At 38.7% G+C, this 21,911-nt stretch overlaps 1 protein-coding gene and 1 long non-coding RNA gene across 6 annotated transcripts; one reads left to right on the forward strand and one right to left on the reverse strand.

Moving 5' to 3' along the window:
- The first annotated feature begins 187 nt into the window (after positions 1-187).
- Positions 188-21,380, forward strand: tnfaip8l1 (tumor necrosis factor, alpha-induced protein 8-like 1). 5 transcript variants are annotated; one of them, XM_084117440.1, is made up of 4 exons: positions 188-441; positions 7,455-10,462; positions 17,590-19,039; positions 20,942-21,380. In XM_084117440.1, the coding sequence occupies exon 2, from the start codon at positions 7,460-7,462 to the stop codon at positions 8,018-8,020; it is 561 nt and encodes a 186-aa protein (XP_083973566.1). In that variant the 5' UTR covers positions 188-441; positions 7,455-7,459; the 3' UTR covers positions 8,021-10,462; positions 17,590-19,039; positions 20,942-21,380. The 5 variants fall into 5 exon arrangements, with proteins under 5 accessions (XP_083973566.1, XP_083973565.1, XP_083973564.1 ...); XM_084117439.1 differs by having other exon boundaries at positions 188-433; XM_084117438.1 differs by lacking the exon at positions 188-441 and having other exon boundaries at positions 8,031-10,225; positions 10,431-10,462.
- LOC311085496 lies at positions 12,581-15,421 on the reverse strand. The gene is made up of 3 exons (XR_014606847.1): positions 15,378-15,421; positions 14,614-14,786; positions 12,581-13,092 (listed from the first exon to the last, which is right to left on the reverse strand). It is a non-coding gene; the product is annotated as an uncharacterized lncRNA (long non-coding RNA).
- Positions 21,381-21,911: the final 531 nt, after the last annotated feature.

The raw sequence follows: 21,911 nt of genomic DNA on the forward strand, positions 1-21,911 counted from the left end.
TCCTCTGGGAAATTTTCAGCCTTGGATTTTCTCAGGATAATGACGGGAAACCACATGGAAGGCTGGACGCACGCGCCTCTCTACCTCTGATTGGCCCGTTGGGGAGCCACACCCGAACGTGATTGGTCAGTTAGAACGTCACTCACCGAGTGCCTGAGACCCTCATGTTTGAAACTTTTCGAAAAGGTGGAGTCAGGTTACAAACTCTCTGGTAACCAAACGCGAAAAGAGGGAGAAGAAAACGCTTCAATTATTCACACCAGCGGCTCAGACCCAACACATACCTGTTGGACACATTTTACCGGCCTTATAAGATAGTTTTAAGCCTTATCCTTGTGTAGGTTGTTTATTGGCTGTCAGTGTGTTTAGATGGAGGTTTGAAGAACGAAAGTTACATTTTAGACGCCCAGTATCCGGTTGAAATAGGCGAGAGGTGAGTGAGTGAGTTTCTAACTGCCTTCAATAACACACATTCTGCATGTCGTGCATTCATGAACACATGAAAAACGTTATTTTTCCTTCTCTGTCTATAAAAAAATCTATATTTTTGATTTTGTTATCTATTGAGGTTATTGTTTAATGTTATTTATTCAGTAATGTCAATGCATGACGTTATGTACCTCTGTTTTGAGAATAAAAACAGAAATCATGCCTCTATTGCGTGCATAGACCATCACATTGTAAAATAACAAACCAAGATTGGAATAATTAATAGTATGTAAACACTGTTAATTTGGCAGCCACTGAAATACTTTTTGCATTTCAGTGCATGCAATGGATCAAGCACTAGTAATCCAGATTTGAGATGCAATACAATGGAAACTAGATACGAGTAACAGGCCGGTAACTTATTGATAGAAACAGGAGGATATGACCTTATTTACTGGACTGCAAAGTTCACTTATGGAGGCTTCGGATGGTTGTAGCCTAGGAAACATTAACCGTCGGCATTCTTTCAGTTGTCTGGGATGTGTCTCAACCTTCGTTGTGTTCAGCACTCAATAGGTAGCTCTTATTATGGGTTTAAAAGTGTTATTTCACCCAAAAGTGAACATTTCCCCATAATTTACTCACCCTCAAGCCAATCTAGGTGTATATGACATTCTTCTTTCAACACAATCTGAGTTATATTAAAACAAATAATATATCCTGGCTCGTCCAAGCTTTATAATGGGAGTGAATGGTACCTGAGAAATTTGAAGCCCAAAAAAGCATATCTATCCATCATAGAAGTAATCCATATTACTTAATAAATACCTTCTGAAGCGAAGCGATGCATTTTTGTAAGATAAATATCCATATTTATAACTTTATAAACCATAATCACTGGCTTCTGGTAACGGCCGTCCAGTTCTGGAGGAAAAGTGACTTTTTGGGGTTTCAAATTGTAATTTTTTGGGTGAACTAAGAACTAACTAACATTGGCCTTTAAGGCGCACATTAACTGGTATTTATTATATGCATACGCCTTTACCCTCAAGACTTTGAGACTTTGTTGACAGATACTGTTGAATATAGAGTCAGGTAGTTATAAAGAACATGCTGTTTTAGTTAAGTCCATGAAGGCACATCGATGCTGACTAAGGCATTTTGTATGTGCAGGAAAAACCCTCATCCATCTTAGGCATTTTAACTTTACTAGTGGTTGACCGATATGGGTTTGTCAAGGGTACAATCCAATGCTATGACAGAGTAAAAAATATGAGAGTAATTTTGAGATCAAATTTAAAATAAGATACACAATCGCAATTAGGAGAAACAAAGTTGCAATTCCAAGAAATAAATACACAATTACCTTTTTATTTTTTTTATTTTTTACTCTTAGGTGGAAACTGGTTTAAGTTTATGTTCATGCCATTAAATAAAACATTAGATGAATACAAAATTGCCCCAAATTTACTCAATATTTTATCAGAATTCACCAAGAAAACTGCATTTCTGCATCTCATAACTAATGATCGCTAATTCTGTCGGAGAGACTCGTTCTCATAATGAACTTTCCAGGCTTTGATAACCTTTGCACAAAAACACACTTAGTCGACCCAAACCCTTATTCCTGAATTGGTTCATGCATTATTAAAGTGTGGGACTAATTTGTGGAACTGCTGAATAATTCATTGGCACCGCAGGCTTCTCTAGATCTGTGTGGCCAGAAAAAATAAATAAAAGTGAATGCATTTTTCGTATAATTCTGACTCTAGCCCGTGAACCCTGCACAGCAGACGATCGATGCGAGTGAACACAGCAGATCCACATGAAGGACGTGCTGCTGTTGCTGTTGCACGCTGTGGCTGTGTTGCTTCAGTCCGTACCTGAAAACAGAGCTAGTTTGAGTTTTGGACACTGGCCCTTTTGTTGGCCTTTCCAGCTGCAGGAAGCTTGTTTCTCGCTTCCTTAAGGAGGGTCATTGGGCGTCAAGAAGGTCTATACCATTCATCCTAAACAGTGTTTGAGATTAAAATAAGTGTGTCCCAAAGCATAGCATGTTGAAAAGAGTATGCATGTCTAAAGTCCCCGGATGGTCTACTATTTCCAGTGGATTTTCAAAGTGTGGATTCGTGCTCACTATATCAGATAATATTACCCATGATCCATTGCGCTTTGGAGGAGGAACTACAAAAAAAAAAAAAAACTTTAAAAAAAACCAGGCGGATGTGTGTGACCTACAGTGAGAGGTTTAGATAAAGGTTTGAGTGACTAATCAGAGTTTAACCTGATAAAAAAATGTTTTATTTAATGTTATCCATCATCTGCAACAACAATGTGGACTTTTATAATGGCCATTAACTTTTAAATGCATCATTCTGCATTAATATGAGGAGAGTCTCTGCATGAAAGACCCGCAACTGCAGATCAACATGCTTCTGCATTTCTCTCCGATACGGTCGGAAATGAAATGTGGAGGATTTTATCTTTGTCAAGATGATTGACAGGTCAGTTTACTGTGTCAGGACGCGACATATTTGATCAATATTTGATCAGAATTCACAAAAAAAAAAAAAAGAGACATTTGTTCATCTTTTCAGCATCTCATAACTAATGATTGCTAATGAAGTGAGTGAAGAAAACACACTCTTTTCTTCACAAAAAGAGTACATACTTTTAGGGCGTAGTATAAGTAGGAGAATTGAGACGTAACGGTATGCTTTGAGAAAGCGATCCATTAGGTGTAGTTCCAGCATCTACCAGCAGGGTGGAAGATAACAGCCAAACCTACAGGTGAAATCACTTACACACCTGAAACAATCAGTTCACACACACAGGCTTGGTTCAGTGATCTCCAATGTTCTCCAACGTCCTCCACAATCTCTTGCTTTCCCACTCCCCAATCATGGAGAACGCAACCTTATATCTTCAGGAAGGTGAGTGTTGGCTCTGCTTGATGCTAAGCAACTCAAAACCTTGGTCTCTTGTTACAGCCTCTTTGTCCAGTGGTGAATCAAACACCATGAGCGTTGCTCTGATATCTGTGGTCGTTTCACGCTAGTCTCAGTTTGTACATGAGCTTTTTGAGTTTTGTTTTGTTTCCACCCCTGTAAATCTCGCCACTAATGATAATGTTGGGAAGCTGGTGAACTGGCCATCGTTGCTTGGCCAGCGTTCAGCTATTTTGTTCTGCTAGTGCAAAACAAAAGAACGTAGAATACTTCAATCTTCTCGAGATGTGCTTGTGGAGTTGTAAATACGCCCATTTTCTTCCAACACGAGATTTCTTTTGAATGGTTTTAGTGTCATCTGTTTTGTGGGAGTATTTTGACAGCTGTTATTAGTGCTCAAATGCATCTAAATCTGGTTCTAATAATGCCTCAATTATTCATAATGGCTCTGAACCAGCATATAGCTTGCTTGGACATATTTTATTGACCTTACACGATAGTTTTTTTTTAAGTAGGGATGCACCGATACCGATAATTCTTTATATTTGAAAGCTGATAACCGATATATTGGCCAATAAATCTAAATTTTTATATACATTTTGAGAGCCTGATTACAAAAACAAAAGTCTCACCATTAAAAGCCATGTCTCAAGCACACAATTATAATTCTCATTATAATGATAGACTCTCCCTATATGATAGACTTGCACTCAACTGTATTTTCCTTTTTATGAAGTGATTTCAATTATATTTAAAGCTATTCAAAACCATCATGGTTAACAATCTGAAGTGTCTCAGATGATAATTCATTATCGGCTTTAACATATCGGCCGAATTTCCTTATAATATTAAAAATGAACATATATCGGCCAATACCGATATGGTGCCCGATGTATTGTGCATCCCTAGTTTTAATTCTTTATCAATGTGGCTGTAGGTTGTTTGTTGGTTGTCAGGGTGTTAAAGAGTATGAAAGTTATTAGTGCCCAAATGCATCTAGATTTGGTTGTAAACATTCAAAAATGGTCTGACGGGAACCTGTCGGATTATCACAATCTCACCTGGTCTCTTTCTCAAACGATGTACCTTTGATCTTGACTGATATTAATACGAGGCTCAGCAACCGATGTGTAATCCCCTCAAAATAATCCAGCGTTAGAAGTCCTGCTAACCAGGGATACTAGATTGTCCCTGGGAATCAAGTCACATCAAACGTGCCTTTTCAAAGAAATGCAAATTGGCGTGTGTGAAAAAAAGACAATGTTCTGGAGAAGCCATCGGTCTCGGGCCACTCGCGGTATCACTTCCTAATGACTGTGGCCTGGTTTCACAGACGGGGCTTAGATTGAGCCAGGATGAGGCCTTAGTTCAATTAGGACATTCAAGTAACTTTTTAAAATGTGCCTTAGAAAAAGCAGTGACATATTTTAAGACAAGTTGCTCTCAATTAAAACATCTCAAACATGCATTTAGACTTAAAGGATTCGTTGATTTCAGAATAAAAATTTCCTGATAATTTACTTCCACACATCATCCAAGATACTCACTTTCTTCAGTGGAAAAGAAATGAAGGTTTTTGGGGAAAACATTCCAGGATTTTTCTCCATATAGTGTCTTCAATGGGGTCCAACGGGTTGAAGGTCCAAATGTGAGTTTCAGTGCAGCTTCAAAGTCTCGACACGATCCAGCCGAGGAATAAGAGTCTTATCTAGACAAACCAGCGGACATTTTATACAAATAAAAAAAAAACTTTAACCACAAATGCTCGTCTTGCACGTCCACAACTTCACGCGTTACGTAATCACGTTGGAAAGGTCACATAGGCGGAAAATGTAGGGAAGGGCGAAAAACTCGTCCGACATCGTTGTTTTACCCTTTTATTTATTTATTTCTGTAAATGCCGTTTGACTTAGTCTTTGCATGTTTGCTTTGTAAACACTAGGTGTTACTTCCGCCTACGTCACACTTGACCTTTCAACGTGATTACGTAATGCGTGCCGCATCGCAGAGCCAGTGCAAGACGAGCATTTGTGGTTAAAAACTATATAATTGTTTAATTTATTTATTTTTAATGGCCGATGGTTTGTCTAGATAAGACTCTTATTCCTCGGCTGGATCGTGTCGAGACTTTAAAGCTGCACTGAAACTCACATTTGGACCTTCAACCCGTTGGACCCCATTGAAGACACTATATGTAGAAAAATCCTGGAATGTTTTCCCCAAAAACCTTCATTTCTTTTCCACTGAAGAAAGAAAGACATGAACATCTTGGATGATGTTGGGGAGAGTAAATTAATAAGAAATGTAAATTCTGAAGTGAACTAATCCTTAAAGCCTCCTGGCATTTGGGTTTTAATTAGAAACAATTAATCGCATTGACTCAGAGTTGAAGACATTCTGTTGTGTGCAACACGTCCCCAGGGAACGGTCATTTTAAGAAGGGGAAATTGTCCTGTCAGGCCTGTGCAAAACTTAGGAAGTCCATTGTTTTGTTAAAGCCTCTAAAGTGTAGCGTTCGGCGTGTGAGAACGGAAATGCACGGATGCCGTATTCGGATTGTTTAGCTGCAGAAAAAAATTGTGAATGACCAGCACGTTCATATTTGTCTGCAGGAAACGTGCACAAAGAGACCTTTATGTCTCGCCTTTTTGATGAGAAAAGTTGTGAAGATTTGTTTCCTCAATGTCCCGAAGCGAAACCTTCATGAAAGTTTAATGCTTCATATACACTACCAGTCAAAAGTTTTGTATCGGTAAGATTTTTTAATGTTTTTAAAAGAAGTCTCTTCTGCTCACCAAGGGTGCATTTATTTTATATAAAAAAAACAGTAATATTGTTAAATATTATGACAATTTAAAATAACTGTTTTCTATTTTAATATATTGTAAAATGTAATTTATATCCTGTGATCAAAGCATCATTACTCCAGTCTTCAGTGTCACATGATCCTTCATTGTATTTTTTCCAGGATTATTTGATGAATAGAAAGTTCAAAAGAACAGCATTTATTTGAAATAGAATATTTTGTATAAAAAATGAAAAAAATGTTTTCAACATTAATAATAATAATAATAATAATAGTAATTTTTTCTTGAGCATCATATCATATTAGAATGATTTCTGAAGGATCATGTGACACTGAAGACTGGAGTAATGATGCTTTGATCACAGGATATAAATTACATTTTACAATATATTAAAATAGAAAACAGCTGATTTACATTGTAATAATTTTTCACATTTCACAATATTATTATTATTTATTATTATTATTGTGTGTGTATTAATCAAATAAAAGCAGCCTAGGTGAGCATAAGAGACTTCTTTTAAAAACACAAAAAATCGTACCGATCCAAAACTTTTGACTGGATAATGTTTCGCCTTTTTGATGAGAAAAGTTGGTATGATTTGTTTCCTCAATGTCCCGAAGCAAAACCTTCATGTCGCATGAATGTTTAACGTTTAACATACGAGAATGGTTTGTGTTCCCCCTATTAAATCTTGTTATTTGATTTCAACGTTTAGCATGTTTTGACTTCAAGGTGGGAGTCGTTCCGGCCGGGACGCTCAAGATAAACATCTCTTTGGATCCCGGTTTGGATGCATGACTGTTGTTTGGAAGAATGCTAAACCGCAGCTCTGTTTTAAGTTTTTCTTGTTTGGAAATCTCATTTTGAATACCTCTTTCAGCGCAATGCAATAGCTTTTAGTGCAATGAAAATCCTTCCAGAGGTCTTCGATCAGGGACACAGAAACCTTTATATATCCCACGGTTCAGACTAAAACAAAGAGATCATCGTGCCTTTGCTATTGCGGGCCCTACATTATGAAAAAATTTCCCCCTTCAAGTTAGATCTGCTCATGACTTGCCAACTTTCAAGTCATGGTTGAAAACCTACTTTTACTCACTTGCTTTTAATAATCAGCAATTTGTGCCATGTTTTTAGGAATGTTGTCTGTTTTATTTCCTACATGTCTCCATGTCTGACGTGTTCTTGTTTTATGTTTTGTGGTTAGTTTCAGCTGTATAAATTGTGCTATATAAATAAACTTTGACTCTTTGTGTCTAATCCGTAGACATCATGGACTCGTTCAGCACGAAGAACCTGGCCCTTCAGGCCCAGAAGAAGCTCATGAGCAAGATGGCGACCAAAACGATGGCCAACCTCTTCATAGACGACACCAGCAGCGAGGTACTGGACGAGCTGTACCGGGTGACCAAAGAGTACACGCGAAACCGCAAGGAGGCCCAGAAGATCATCAAGAACCTCATCAAGATGGTGGTCAAGCTGGGCGTCCTCTACCGCAACGGCCAGTTCAACAACGAGGAGCTCGCGCTGGTCGAGCGCTTCCGAAAGAAAGTGCACACGCTCGCGATGACGACCGTTAGCTTCTACCAGATCGACTTCACCTTCGACCGGCGCGTCATGAGCAACTTACTCAACGACTGCCGCGAACTCCTTCACCAGGCCATCAACCGGCACCTGACGGCCAAATCTCACGGGCGGATCAACCACGTCTTCAATCACTTCTCTGACTGCGACTTTCTCGCGACGTTGTACGGACCTTCGGAAGTGTATCGCGGCCACTTGCAGAAGATATGTGAAGGAGTCAACAAGATGCTGGACGACGGAAATCTTTGATGATGGAAATTATCCGAACGTTTTCTTCAAATGGAGCTTAAGCTCGGGGGAGATTGTATTCGTGAATCGGACGCTAACTGAATGTAGAACACGTACGTTTGACCTTCGAGTGAAACGTCACTCTCTGTCTTTCTCAGACACGAGGAGTTTACAGCGCAAACTCAATGCAAATCTTGCTCCTGTTTGTCTTGAGGGTTATTTAAGAACTCAGATTCACTATCAGAGGAAATCAAGAACCATTTACAAACCTTTTGATGCCAAGAGGAAATGTTCGTTTCAAGCACTGCAAACACAAAACGCACTGGGGGAGGCGTATAACGTTTCATCTCTAATTTTAGGAAATGACACCCTCTCGCTTCCCGTAAATGGACACGCGCTAAAACCCAAAAGGACTGTTTTGTTTTTGGACATGTCTGATGTCATCTAGCGGTTTATACTGAGCTGTTTGTAAACGATCACCCCTGTGACTTCCAAACATGGTCATGTAAGCGTGTTTAAGTTCGTCTTGTTTGTTTATCACTCCACACCGCCCCCTGCTGACGGGAGGCCTTTACCATGATGCAGTTTCTTACCGAGGAACGAAGAATTGTGTTGGAATGTCACTGTATTACCTTTCAGCATTTCTGTTTGCTGTTTTAATGAAGGTTTTATATGTATAATTACATGCCTGAGCCGTTATTTTCCTTTATATGTCACTTTTGATTGTTTTTCATTTAAATGAACACTCAAATCAACAAGTTAAAGCCTTAGTGTCCCTGCCGTCAATAAGCTCAAAGCAGTTTTGACAGAGATCAAAGGAATACTTTGGTTAAGCTCTTTCGACGTCCCTTGTGGTTTCCACAACAAAACTGTAAAAGCTACCGAAAAATGTGCATAGAGAAGTGCACTTAGGAGTCTATGAGGCAACTGTGTACTTGTCCCATAGACTGGCATTGTAAGTGCCCACGTTTTTTATGTTTCGTGTATCGATTATAACCTAGAATATTCCAATCTTGTTTTTGTTTTTTTGTTGTTTTTTTTACAAAATATCCTATGCTGAAAGAATCGCAAAGTTATTTGGATCATTTTGGGATACTTAAAGGCTCTTATTGAACAGTTTAAAGGGATAGTTCACCCAAAAATGAAAATGCTGTCATCATTTACTCTTCCTCAAGTTGTTCCAAACCTGTAAGACTTTCTTTCTTCTGCTGAACACAAAAGAAGATATTTTGAAGAAAGTCGGTAACCAAGCGACTGATGGACCCCATTGACTTCCATAGTAGGAAAAAAAAATACTATGGATGTCAATGGGGACCAGCAACTGTTTAATTACCAACCTTCTTTAAAATATCATCTTTTGTGTTCAGCAGAAGAAAGAAAATCATACAGGTTTGGAACAACTTGAGGAAGAGTAAATGATGACAGCATTTTCATTTTTTGGTGAACTAACCCTTTAATGTGAGCTCTTGGCCTCAAAAACATTTTATCTTTATCTATGCACTTGTTTTTTCCCCCTTTGTAAATCAATAACAGAGGGTTGTTTGAATTTGTCGTCTTCCGACTCGATTTTTAAGTAAAGCTCAAGCTTACGAATAAATTATCTCATATTCCAAGGGGGAAAAAGTGAATTTTCCGAGCAACTCCTCAGACTTTGGCAGCGGTGAAAGCCATACCTCCTGGTCATCCTCAAACCTCTCAGGGTTCGGTCTAACTCGTGGCGTTTTTGGCCAATTTAAACAGATTAAGGACTGCATACCTTGTTTTTCGTTTTGCAGATGTTACCTGAGCATTACAAGACTGTCTTTCACATTAACAACATGTTTTTAAAGTAGAATTTTAAAGGTTATTTGTGTTAGTCACAAACAAGTTCTGTTCATGTATTGTTTTCTAGAAATTATGTATATAAATACGTTATTTGTGTGTGTGTGTGTATATATATAAATGTCATTCTTAAGAGGTATGCGTTGTTTCTTTAATGAGGAGAGCTGCAGAACAACTCTAGCAAAAGAGTGCAAGTAGTATTAGCATGTTTGCCCTGGATTACAGAATGTTAATCATTTTCAGGCATGCTAGTTTTTGTTTTTTTGTTGTTGTTTTTTTTTCTCTAGAAAACCAAATCTGAACTTTTTCATTCCTCTCACATGGACTGAGCAGCAAGATTGCAGACTTTAGCATTAACATAATCCAAACCATTGTGACGTATTTCGGGTGAATTAATATCCTGGGGTGAGTGGAGGAGGTTTTTTTATTATTATGATTATTGATTGGATTGTGGAAAGTGGGTGTTTCATACCAGAATGGATGTGCTCTGGATGACAGGTGGTTGGATGAGTGTTTTAGTGATGTAAGCCAAAAAGGACAGTCGTTTCAGAAGCAGCGTAATTACATTTTAGATGAAAGATTACAAAGACTGTTTTTTTTTTTTTCTCAGTTGGAAGAACATGCACTGATGAATCTTTCACAGTAAGACCAGGAATATTTATTAATAAAGTCCTTTTTGATCTTATTTTTACAAAAATTCTGAACCGATGGGTCTATAAATGTATATAGAGAGACACATAAAAGTGTATGTCTGTCTACACACATATATTATATACATGCATGTTTATAGACAAGTAGACATAAACAGATTGTTTATACACAAACACTATATATATATATACATAGTGTTTATGTGTGTGTATGTATATAAACACGTCTGTTTGTCTACTTGTCTATAAACATGCATGTGTATGTGTGTATATAAATATATATATATATATATAATATGTACTCATGTGTGTGTATATATACATTTATATATATATATTTTTTTTAGATACATATATACACGTACACATTATATACATACACACACATAAACACTATGTATATATATATATATATACAGTGAGGAAAATAAGTATTTGAACACCCTGCTATTTTGCAAGTTCTCCCACTTAGAAATCATGGAGGGGTCTGAAATTGTCATCGTAGGTGCATGTCCACTGTGAGAGACATAATCTAAAAAAAAAAATCCAGAAATCACAATGTATGATTTTTTAACTATTTATTTGTATGATACAGCTGCAAATAAGTATTTGAACACCTGAGAAAATCAATGTTAATATTTGGTACAGTAGCCTTTGTTTGCAATTACAGAGGTCAAACGTTTCCTGTAGTTTTTCACCAGGTTTGCACACACTGCAGGAGGGATTTTGGCCCACTCCTCCACACAGATCTTCTCTAGATCAGTCAGGTTTCTGGGCTGTCGCTGAGAAACACGGAGTTTGAGCTCCCTCCAAATATTCTCTATTGGGTTTAGGTCTGGAGACTGGCTAGGCCATGCCAGAACCTTGATATGCTTCTTACAGAGCCACTCCTTGGTTATCCTGGCTGTGTGCTTCGGGTCATTGTCATGTTGGAAGACCCAGCCTCGACCCATCTTCAATGCTCTAACTGAGGGAAGGAGGTTGTTCCCCAAAATCTCACAATACATGGCCCCGGTCATCCTCTCCTTAATACAGTGCAGTCGCCCTGTCCCATGTGCAGAAAAACACCCCCAAAGCATGATGCTACCACCCCCATGCTTCACAGTAGGGATGGTGTTCTTGGGATGGTACTCATCATTCTTCTTCCTCCAAACACGTTTAGTGGAATTATGACCAAAAAGTTCTATTTTGGTCTCATCTGACCACATGACTTTCTCCCATGACTCCTCTGGATCATCCAAATGGTCATTGGCAAACTTAAGACGGGCCTTGACATGTGCTGGTTTAAGCAGGGGAACCTTCCGTGCCATGCATGATTTCAAACCATGACGTCTTAGTGTATTACCAACAGTAACCTTGGAAATGGTGGTCCCAGCTCTTTTCAGGTCATTGACCAGCTCCTCCCGTGTAGTTCTGGGCTGATTTCTCACCTTTCTTAGGATCATTGAGACCCCACGAGGTGAGATCTTGCATGGAGCCCCAGTCCGAGGGAGATTGACAGTCATGTTTAGCTTCTTCCATTTTCTAATGATTGCTCCAACAGTGGACCTTTTTTCACCAAGCTGCTTGGCAATTTCCCCGTAGCCCTTTCCAGCCTTGTGGAGGTGTACAATTTTGTCTCTAGTGTCTTTGGACAGCTCTTTGGTCTTGGCCATGTTAGTAGTTGGATTCTTACTGATTGTATGGGGTGGACAGGTGTCTTTATGCAGCTAACGACCTCAAACAGGTGCATCTAATTTAGGATAATAAATGGAGTGGAGGTGGACATTTTAAAGGCAGACTAACAGGTCTTTGAGGGTCAGAATTCTAGCTGATAGACAGGTGTTTAAATACTTATTTGCAGCTGTATCATACAAATAAATAGTTAAAAAAATCATATATTGTGATTTCTGGATTTTTTTTTTTAGATTATGTCTCTCACAGTGGACATGCACCTATGATGACAATTTCAGACCCCTCCATGATTTCCAAGTGGGAGAACTTGCAAAATAGCAGGGTGTTCAAATACTTATTTTCCTCACTGTATATATACACATCTATACATAGACATACATACCGATATATATATATATATAGACAGACACACATTTGTATGTATGTCTATGCATATGTGTCTATATATGTTTATATATACATGTCTATAATTGTCTATATATATATATATAGACATACATGCAAATATATAATATATATGTGTATAAATATACATTTGCATTTATATACATACACAGTATGTGGAAAACACCTCAATGTTTATAGTGTGGTATCGGTATAAAAAGGTAATCCTCAATCCCTGAGGTGGTCCTGAGCTTGAAGCCGATAGCAGGGATGTTCACAGGCCTGTGTCGAGTGCGAGACAATATAAAAAGTCTGAAAATGTATGACACGCTGGTTTCGTTTGCTATTCTTCTCACGGCTGTTTCGATGTGCCGTTCTGACACGGCTTCTGTATTCTGTGCCGGTGTTCAATCCCCCTCCGGCTGATACCTGAGACGTGAGTTACAGGGACTGGAGTTCTTCAACCTGGAAAACTCTTCTCTTTTTTATTTTCCCTCCTCCTCCTTCGCTTTTCTCTCCTCTAGAACGTCCTCTGGCTTCTGAAACCTGCTGTGTTTGTTTTCACTTAAAAGCGAGAGTGCATGTAAAGCAATTATTTATATAATAAAACCATGGCCTAGATAAAGATATCATTGATATTCTGCATGCCTCTCAAGGTTATGCATGCAGCGATGATAAATTCTGTCACATCACCTTATCTATCACACTACAAGTGGAATTCCTGAGTTATTAATAGCTGGAGATGACATCATGCTCGACCCGTTCCCCGCAATGTCCTTTCACACCTAAAACACCTAACCTGCAAAACGCATGAATGCCTTCTCTTCGGCCCGTCGGTTGTCTTGGTAACAGCCATCAGAAGTGTAGAAATGACATTACAATCAGCTTGTAAAACCTGGTGCTGATGTGTACGTTGTAAATGTCTGATTTTAACCCTCATCTTTCCCTCGCGGGTCAAAATGACCCGAAGCCCTTAAAATTATACTGATTTTTTTTTCATTTTTTTTTTCAGAAAGCTTATTTCATTTTGATAATATTTTTTCTATTTTTAATGCATTTTTTTTGTTATTTTATTTATTTTTGAATTACTAGATTTGATCAATAAATAATAAATAAATAGTAATTTAAGCACATTCTTTCAACTTAAATTCAAAATAACTCGATTTCATGCATAACCCTTTTAATTCAGCTCAAAATATCTTACATTGGGTGTCTTTGCCAACCTCTTATGAAAATAAAAAAATAATATATATATATATATATATATATATATAACATGATATTTCATGACTCTTGCCATTAGAGGGCCTTATAGCTCTATATGGAGCAAATGAGCTGTTCCGCTGGGTCCTAAAGTCAGTTCTTTTCCGTATGCATTCAGATACACATGTAGACATAAAATATTTTGGTAAAGTTTTAGCATTTTTAGGTTTTTCTATGTGTAATGAAGCATTCCTCGCATTCCTTTCATTCCTAAGGGGTCAAATTGACCCGCGAAGGAAGGATTTGTTACTTTTTTAAATTGCAACCACAAAACTCTTTGAATCCATTAAAAGTTCCCATTGCATGAAAATTTCACTTTATGAGGTTTTTTTTAAACATTAATATGAGTTCCCCTAGCCTGCCTATGGTCCCCCAGTGGCTAGACGTTTTGATGGGTGTAAACCAATCCCTGGGAAAATGAAAGCTCAGATGGGCGAATCTAGAAATTTCCCCCTTTTGTCGTCATAAGGGGAAAGGTCACCTCCCCTTTCTCTTCTTTTCCCGCAAAAATAATTTGGCCCGCCCATGAGAAAATGAGCTGCGCGAGTGCGATATTGGTTTTTCCGTGATATTGGTTGTTCAGTGTTTGGATGTATTTGCTTCAGAACACAAAAGTATTTTTTTAGTTCCTTCATCCGAGCCTCTGAAGAACCAGTGGGTTATGTGAATTTCTGATGTGTAATTGTTCAAGTTCAGACAGATAATCTTTCTCTCAAAGTCGTTCAATACTACACAGTGCGAGTTTATCTGGACACTTGCCAGAACTCGTTATGAAATCAATGACGCTGTTACACTGCACAACAAAGCTCTTACTGTACTTACCTCATGTTTGCATTGGTATAATCATTAGTGAGAGTGCAGAAACTGCGTTGCAATGATAAGATCTTCATTCACGCGATCAACAGGCTGTCATCTGCTCATCTGCTCAATCACTGCAACCTTTTATGTGATGGGAATAGATCTAAATACTTCTCACGATTCGTTAATCCCGGTAGCTGTAATAGCAAAAACGTATATTAGCTGTAATAGTAAAAGTATTCGAGAGAGTTCCAAATGTATTGCTAGTTATTTCATATGCAAGCATGTCAGCCAATCACAGCAGTGGGCGTTTACACTGAAGTCTCACAGCAGACACGCCCCTTCAAACAGAGCATTCAAATCAGAGGCTCATAATCATGCCTTTTATTTCTAAATTATAACAACATTTGATCTAAAAAAACATACTAACATTATAAGGACACCCCAGGAAACATTCTAAAATAATAAAATAATCCATGCAATGGGACCTTTAAAAGAATTTGTGTGTGTGTATTCATGGTTCAAGCGCAACAAGGAGTCCTAAGTCCTAGAGTCTTGTACCGCTCTGATGAACACTCAATAAAAAAAATTTAAAAAAGAAGAAGTTCGGCTCAAAATGAGCCGAGGGAAGGATGAGGTCAAACACCTCACAGCTGTTGTAATAGCATGCAGGCCATTATATAGTGTTACATAGTGTCGTCAGACTTGACAGGTAACAGCACTTACCCGTCCAAACTGGATTTCAAGTGAACTGCAGCATTTTTCTGCTATTTATGGCTCGTACTCACCGTGAGAGTGACGTCTCATAGTACAGCGATGCGTCTGGTGTCAAACAAAAGGCCCTCTGGGACCGTTAGCCTGCAGAAGCTACGAGGACGATAACATCTCTGTGGCTGCGCTCGCTCAAGCTGTTTATCAGTAATGTTGAACAGTGAGTCATGTTTCTGTTGCCTGCTGGACCAAGTGCTATACAAAAAATTGATTTCCTGCTTTTATTTGTAATTTATTATTCTTAGAGATTAAACTTCTGCACCATTAGCGTCACCAAACTGAACACGGTTTTCAAAATGCAGGACTGTATCCCACAATGCAACGTCCTCAACCTGACCTTCCCATTCCCAGTGTGACTGGAAGTAATTACAGCCACAATTCTTAGCATCTTTATTTCTAATCCATCAAAATTGAGTTAAACCCCCCGAAATTACCCCCAAAATAGCTGTATTTATTTACAAGATGCTAATTGGACGCCACTTGTGTACAGTATGAGGAGGTCATGAGACGAAAATGAAGCATACTTGTGTTTCAGTTGTTCATTTAGCAATATATTTCTCTAAATATAAGTTTACAGTGTGTATAGTGTAAGCAGAAAAAGCAAGTAACATCAAGATCATGAGTTTAAATATTAAGTAACACACACTGCTGTTCAAAAGTTTGGGATCGGTACGATTTTTAATGTTTTTCAAATAAGTCTCTTCTGCTCACTAAGGCTGATTAAAAATACATTAAAAAAACAGCAATATTGTGAAATATTATTACAATTTAAAATTGCTATTTTCTATGCGAGTATCTTTTAAAATATAATTTATTCCTGTGATCAAAGCTGTATTTTCAGCATCATTACTCCAGTCTTCAGTGTCACATGATCCTTCCGAAATCATTCTAATATGATGATTTGATGCTCAAGAAACATTTATTATTATTATTATTATCAATGTTGAAAACAGTTGTGTACCTTTTTTTTAAGGATTCTTTGATGAATAGAAAGTTCAAACGAACAGCATTTATCTGAAATAAAGCTTTTGTAACATTATACACTACCGTTCAAAAGTTTGCCGTCACTAAGAATTTTTTTTTTGAAAGACATTAAAGAAATTAATACTTTTTTTTCAGCAAGGATGCATTAAATTGATTAAAAGTTACAGTAAAGACATTGATGTTGCAAAAGATTCTATTTCAGATAAATGCTGTTCTTTTGCACTTTCTATTCATCAAAGTATCATGAAAAAAAGTGTTTTCAACATTAATAATAATAATAAATGTTTCTTGAGCAGCAAATCATATTAGAATGATTTCTGAAAGAATTTAATGATGCTGAAAATTCAGCTTTGATCACAAGAATAAATTACAGTTTACACTATATTAAAAAAAGTTATTTTAAATTGTAATAATATTTCACAATATTACTGTTTGTTTTGTATTTTTAACCAAATAAATGCATCCTTGGTGATGACGAGACTTCTTTTAAAAGCGTTAAAAAACGTACAGATCCCAGACTTTTGAACGGCAGTGAACATAATAACAAAATAAGCATCTAAAAATGCTCTGTTACTTGGGATAAAAGTGTCTGCAGTCGCAGTGTAAGATTATTATTATTATTATTTTTTTTTAGTTGAATGTACTGTGGTTTGATATGAATCAGAGACTGTGTCAAGGGTAAAATTCTTGACCTTTCTCAGAGTGATCGGTCAAGATTATATGGAAATGAGAAAAGAACCGAAACTTAAAAAGACACGAAAGCGGCTGGGAGTCACAATGACAGAAGTTTGCATTTGTGACCTTTCAGTTTTGCATAATGGCATGGAACTGTAACCAAACAACAAATAAATACTTAAAAAAAAAACATGTGTGACTTTCAGGTTAATCACATTCAAGGTGACATTTTTGATGCAAAAATGGCACCTTGTGGAATATGATTGTTTTTAATGTATGTTTTTTTTTAGTTTGTGATGCGATGCCACTGCCCTGATATAATTAACCCCTTGTGGGATTAATAAGGTGGTTAACTTAAAAATCATTAGAAACTCATAAAACTGTTGTGGTTATTAAAACGTTTGAAAATGCAGCAGAATTCAAACTTGAGTATATGCTCTTTTTGGGAACCCCTCCATACCAGATAAACCCGAAATAAACCAAAGACATGAAGAAGTATTTTCATGCTGCAGTGTGCAGGGTTATTAATTTTAAAAGTCGCATCCTCATGCAATTTTTTTTTTTTTTTAGGGACTAGTCCTGCTTGCGCTGCCCCATAAAGCACTAGAGGGGGAGTCTTCTTTTTCCCTGGCGTCCTGCTATAAAATCCTGGATGTAATTGTAGCGTACTGAGGCAGAACAGGAGTAATCAGATCAGTCCCGAGGCTGGGAACATACATGGAGATTTAGCATCGCCACTGGATTAAACCCCCCCTTTTACTGATTGAGGTACGATGAGTTCCTGCAAGTAGAGAGAAAGAGAGAGAGAGAGAGAGAGAGAGCGAGGAAAAGCCGTGAGAGGGAGTGGGAGGAAGAATCAACCAGAAAGGGAGGCAAGCGCAGTGCGAGTGAGCGAGAGAGAGACAGAGTCAAAGCCAGGAAAGCAAAGCAACAGCCGGTGGAACAGAAATGCAGGGAGTTTGAGAGAGACAAGGTGGAAAACGGAGGCAGACGGGACGACGGGAACAAAGCAAGGTGAGAGAGAAAGAAGGGCAAGGATCCAGAGGAAGAGAACACACCAGGAGGAAGCAAACCCCGGGAAGGTGGGGGTCAGAGTGAAGACACAAACAAGAGAAAGTTTGACAGATTAGAAAAACATCTGGTAATGACAAGGCCGGGACATTTAAAGACGGGACGTGTCCTCTCGAGAGTCCCATTCTTAGGCCGAAGAATGTTTTCCGAGACAAAAGGGGTCGGAGAGCACTGCATTCAACCCATTAACCCATCCCAAAATGGACCACAAGCTGACCTCCTTGCCTGTTTTGGGAATAGGGAGCATGCATCGAACACCTGTGGACCAAAGGTGCAGAATTCGCCCCTGAATGGATACACTCCCAAGCAATGTCTTGCCTTTCAGGGGGGTCGACGGCATGACGTAACTGGTCAGATTTGTCACAGGAGTGTGCGGTGGGATCGGCCGCAACATAACAGCGTCTCTGTGAACTACAGCTTGAGAGAATGCAGCTTTGTAGGCCACCGGCACCAGACCGAGACACACCCCTTCTTGAGGAAGTGTGCTTTGGACACGCCAACAGAGTTCAGAGTTCAGTCGCTCTGTGGAGAGCCTGTTTGTGCGGCGGACCAACAATCAGGCTCTGTGCGAGTGGCCCTGCAACATGGATCAAACTGGATGGAAGCGAGTGACGCTCCCAATGCGACCTTTAAAAGGGATTCAGAAATCTGCACTTGTAACGGACAGGGAGATTTAAGTAGATGCCTTGGACGTGTAATGCAAGACCTGAACGGACCAAGTCTGGTGCGTGAAGTTATGCAGTCAACCAAAGATGCAGTCAACAAACCCAATACGAACCATATTAAGTGCCAAGAAAAAGTTGCCCAAGTGGATCTAAATGAACCAGGACGAGGGACTTTTAGCTCGAAGCAGTCGGAAAGAGCAATTCGGGACCAGATCCAAAGAGTTGTTGTGAATCTCGAGGAGGTTTTACATGGCCTGAAAGAGATACATCTGGAAATGAAGGAGGTAAAGGTTTATCTATCACTTGGGGATGTTAACAGATGTTCTTCATATTGAGTGCAACAAAGGGCGGCGTTTAAATGTTCTGTTTGGTTAAATCCCACACTCTTTACTATCCATCATCAAGCGCTGGATACTCTTAATGGTCGTACTTTAGATAACGCACGGACCATGAGTTTTGAGCTTTCATATTTATCTTCATATTAATAATTAATACTGTTTATAGAGACCCCTGAATTTATTGCACATTGGGCAATTTCACTTCTGTGAGGGGATAGTGAAACTTTAATGCAGAGAGGAATGATCTGATACGTTCCATTTAGCAAATGTATTCAGTATCGGAGAGGAGCGTAGGCCAGTGGTTTATGGTCCTCTCAGACGGGCTAGAAGAAAGAGCCGCTGTCCGTCGCAGTTTTATAATCTTGTAAACACTCTTGGGTGAAATGTGCCCTAATATAAACTTGTATAGTACTCTACGTTTCAAGGAACTATTTGCATTAAAGGGATAGTTCACCCAAAAATGAAAAGACTTCCGTCCCTCCTTTGACAGGCTACGCAACTACCACTTTGACTACCACTTTTGGCTTCAAAAAGTTCATAAAGAGATCAGAAAATTTGGACTAAACCGCTCAATTCATATGGATTAGTTTTACGATCTCTTTATGAACGTTTTAAAGCGTCAGTGTGGTAGTTGCGTAGCCTGTCAAGTTAACGGAGGGACAGAAATCTCTCTGGCCTTGTCCAAACTAATACGAAATTCTCAAACACGTACATTTTTAAACAGGGCCAGTTTTTTGCACTATTTTCAAGGAAAATCCATTCATTTTCTTTGCATATAAACATGCCATTAAACATATTAGCTAGTTTTACTTTTTTGAAGGATCTTGCGTTATATTGAAATGCGTGTTTTCATTAGTATGTTTACTTAACTATTATTTTATGTGTTTATAATTCAGTTTAAGTACTTCCTCCTGTCCCAATTATACAATCGTGGCTGTAAGTTTTAGGTGTTCATGCTAGTTAAGTGTTTAAAGTGTTAGTTTTCGTGCTGTATAGTGTGGACTGTGAAAATGGAGGTTATTGAAAAACGATGATGCAAGTTTAGTCATGTGACGCATATTGAACCCATAGATATTCATGTTTATACCAGTACTGTGCCTGCTATGTGCGAATCACTTTCACACAGTTGCTAAAAGATGTTACTTTGCACAGTCCTGCAAAGATGACAGAAAATTCACTCGCATTTGCGGTCCTGAGATAAAACATGCGAGCAGTTGCATTTGAGACCAAACATATAATGTTGATTGTGTGCGACCTGACGCATCAGTGAATGGTGAGATATTCAGCTAAATAAAATGATCCTGCCAGAAGAACAGCATGAGAGCTTTAGGTTATACTTTATTTTAAGGTGTCATTGTTAGTGTAATTATACATTTTGGTACTGATTAACATTAATTAAGAACATGTACTTACTATAGTTAGGGTAGGATTAGGATTTGGTTGAGGGTTAGTTGCATGCAATTAAGCATAATTTACTGCTATTACTATGGTAAGTACATGTAACATGTAACAAGGACACTGTAAAATCAAGTCTGTTTCATCTCAGTGAGCTTTTATGAGGGTTTACACATGCGCTGTAAGGTGAATTTAGTGTTTTCCGCCATTTCACTGTGGATAAGAAACTTAGAAAACACTTGAAAACGCTAGTGTGGACGGAGTTTTCAAATCTATCCGGATTAATGTAGACGTAGCCTCAGATTTCATCAAAAAGTTCTTAATTTGTGTCCCAAAGATGAATGAAAGGTTTATGGGGGAGGACAACATGAGGGTGAGTATTTAATGACAGGATTTTTATGTTTGGGTGAACTAACCATTTAACTTTATGCATTGTCATCCTCTGGAACTCAGGTGGTCCAGAAGATAGACCTGCTGACGGCTGACATTGATATTTGCAAAGAGGAAGAAGGGGACACTTTCAGAGGAAAGATGGACACGGGAGTGGTGTCTTCTCAAGGAGTCAAAACACCGACTCCATCGGCGTCCCCACCACCATATCCGACCGGAGATCAAGAGCTGCATGAGGCAGGTCAAAAACTGGAATCAACTCAGGAGACGGTCACTTCTCCACAACATACATCAGGGCGCCGGAGCAAGAAGCCTCCTCCTTACCCTTACGCCAGGACAGTGGGAAGAGTAAATCCCAAAGCAAAAGACAAAGGGCAGAAGACGCCGCCCTACCCCTTTAAACGGACACTGCTCTCGACCATTGTTTGAGCAGACCGTGGCTTCAGGACACAAAAGCGGAGCATCACTCGATGTGGTATAATGGGTTTCAGGCACCGTTCTAGTAAGTTTGATCCTTACTGGATCCAATCTCTCAGACAGCAGGTGAACCATGTAATGCTTTTTCGCTTTAGGTCTATAAAGAGGACAGGACAGAAACATCCTGCACTAATAAATCTAGAGAGTGACTTCTTAGCAATACTGTACGCAAGTCAAAGGTAGCGATTATTTCTAGCCTTAGATGACATCTGGAGTGGGATGCAATCTCAATTCCTATTCCTCTGATCTCCCAGCAACCCCGCCCATCTGTTAAAGGATTATTTTTTTATTGCTTTGCTAACCCTAGTCTAGTCCCCTGAAAAATGTGCCTTAAAAATATGATGTTCTCAGATACACGTCCTGAGGGTGTTTAAGCAAAAATCACAATGCGACAGTGCAAATGCAAGCACTTTTCAACAGGTACTGAAAGGAAACTAGGTTAAGCACACTTTTACAGCATTATGTCTCCCTCATGTGTGCTGCAATGCTCATGTCAAGCCTTTTGAAGATGTAGGAGCGTATAAAGCATTTTCTAGCATGCCACAGAATCCACTGT

The sequence above is a fragment of the Abramis brama genome, assembly GCF_963993115.1.
Source record: "Abramis brama genome assembly, chromosome: 6".
NCBI lineage: Eukaryota > Metazoa > Chordata > Actinopteri > Cypriniformes > Leuciscidae > Abramis > Abramis brama.

Bases quoted from the DNA above. Each gene is read 5' to 3' on its own strand.
- tnfaip8l1 (XM_084117436.1), top strand. From the start codon at position 18,164: ATGACAAGGCCGGGACATTTAAAGACGGGACGTGTCCTCTCGAGAGTC. The intron at 19,040-20,941 runs GTAAAGGTTTAT...TCTGGAACTCAG, and splicing joins TACATCTGGAAATGAAGGAG to GTGGTCCAGAAGATAGACCT.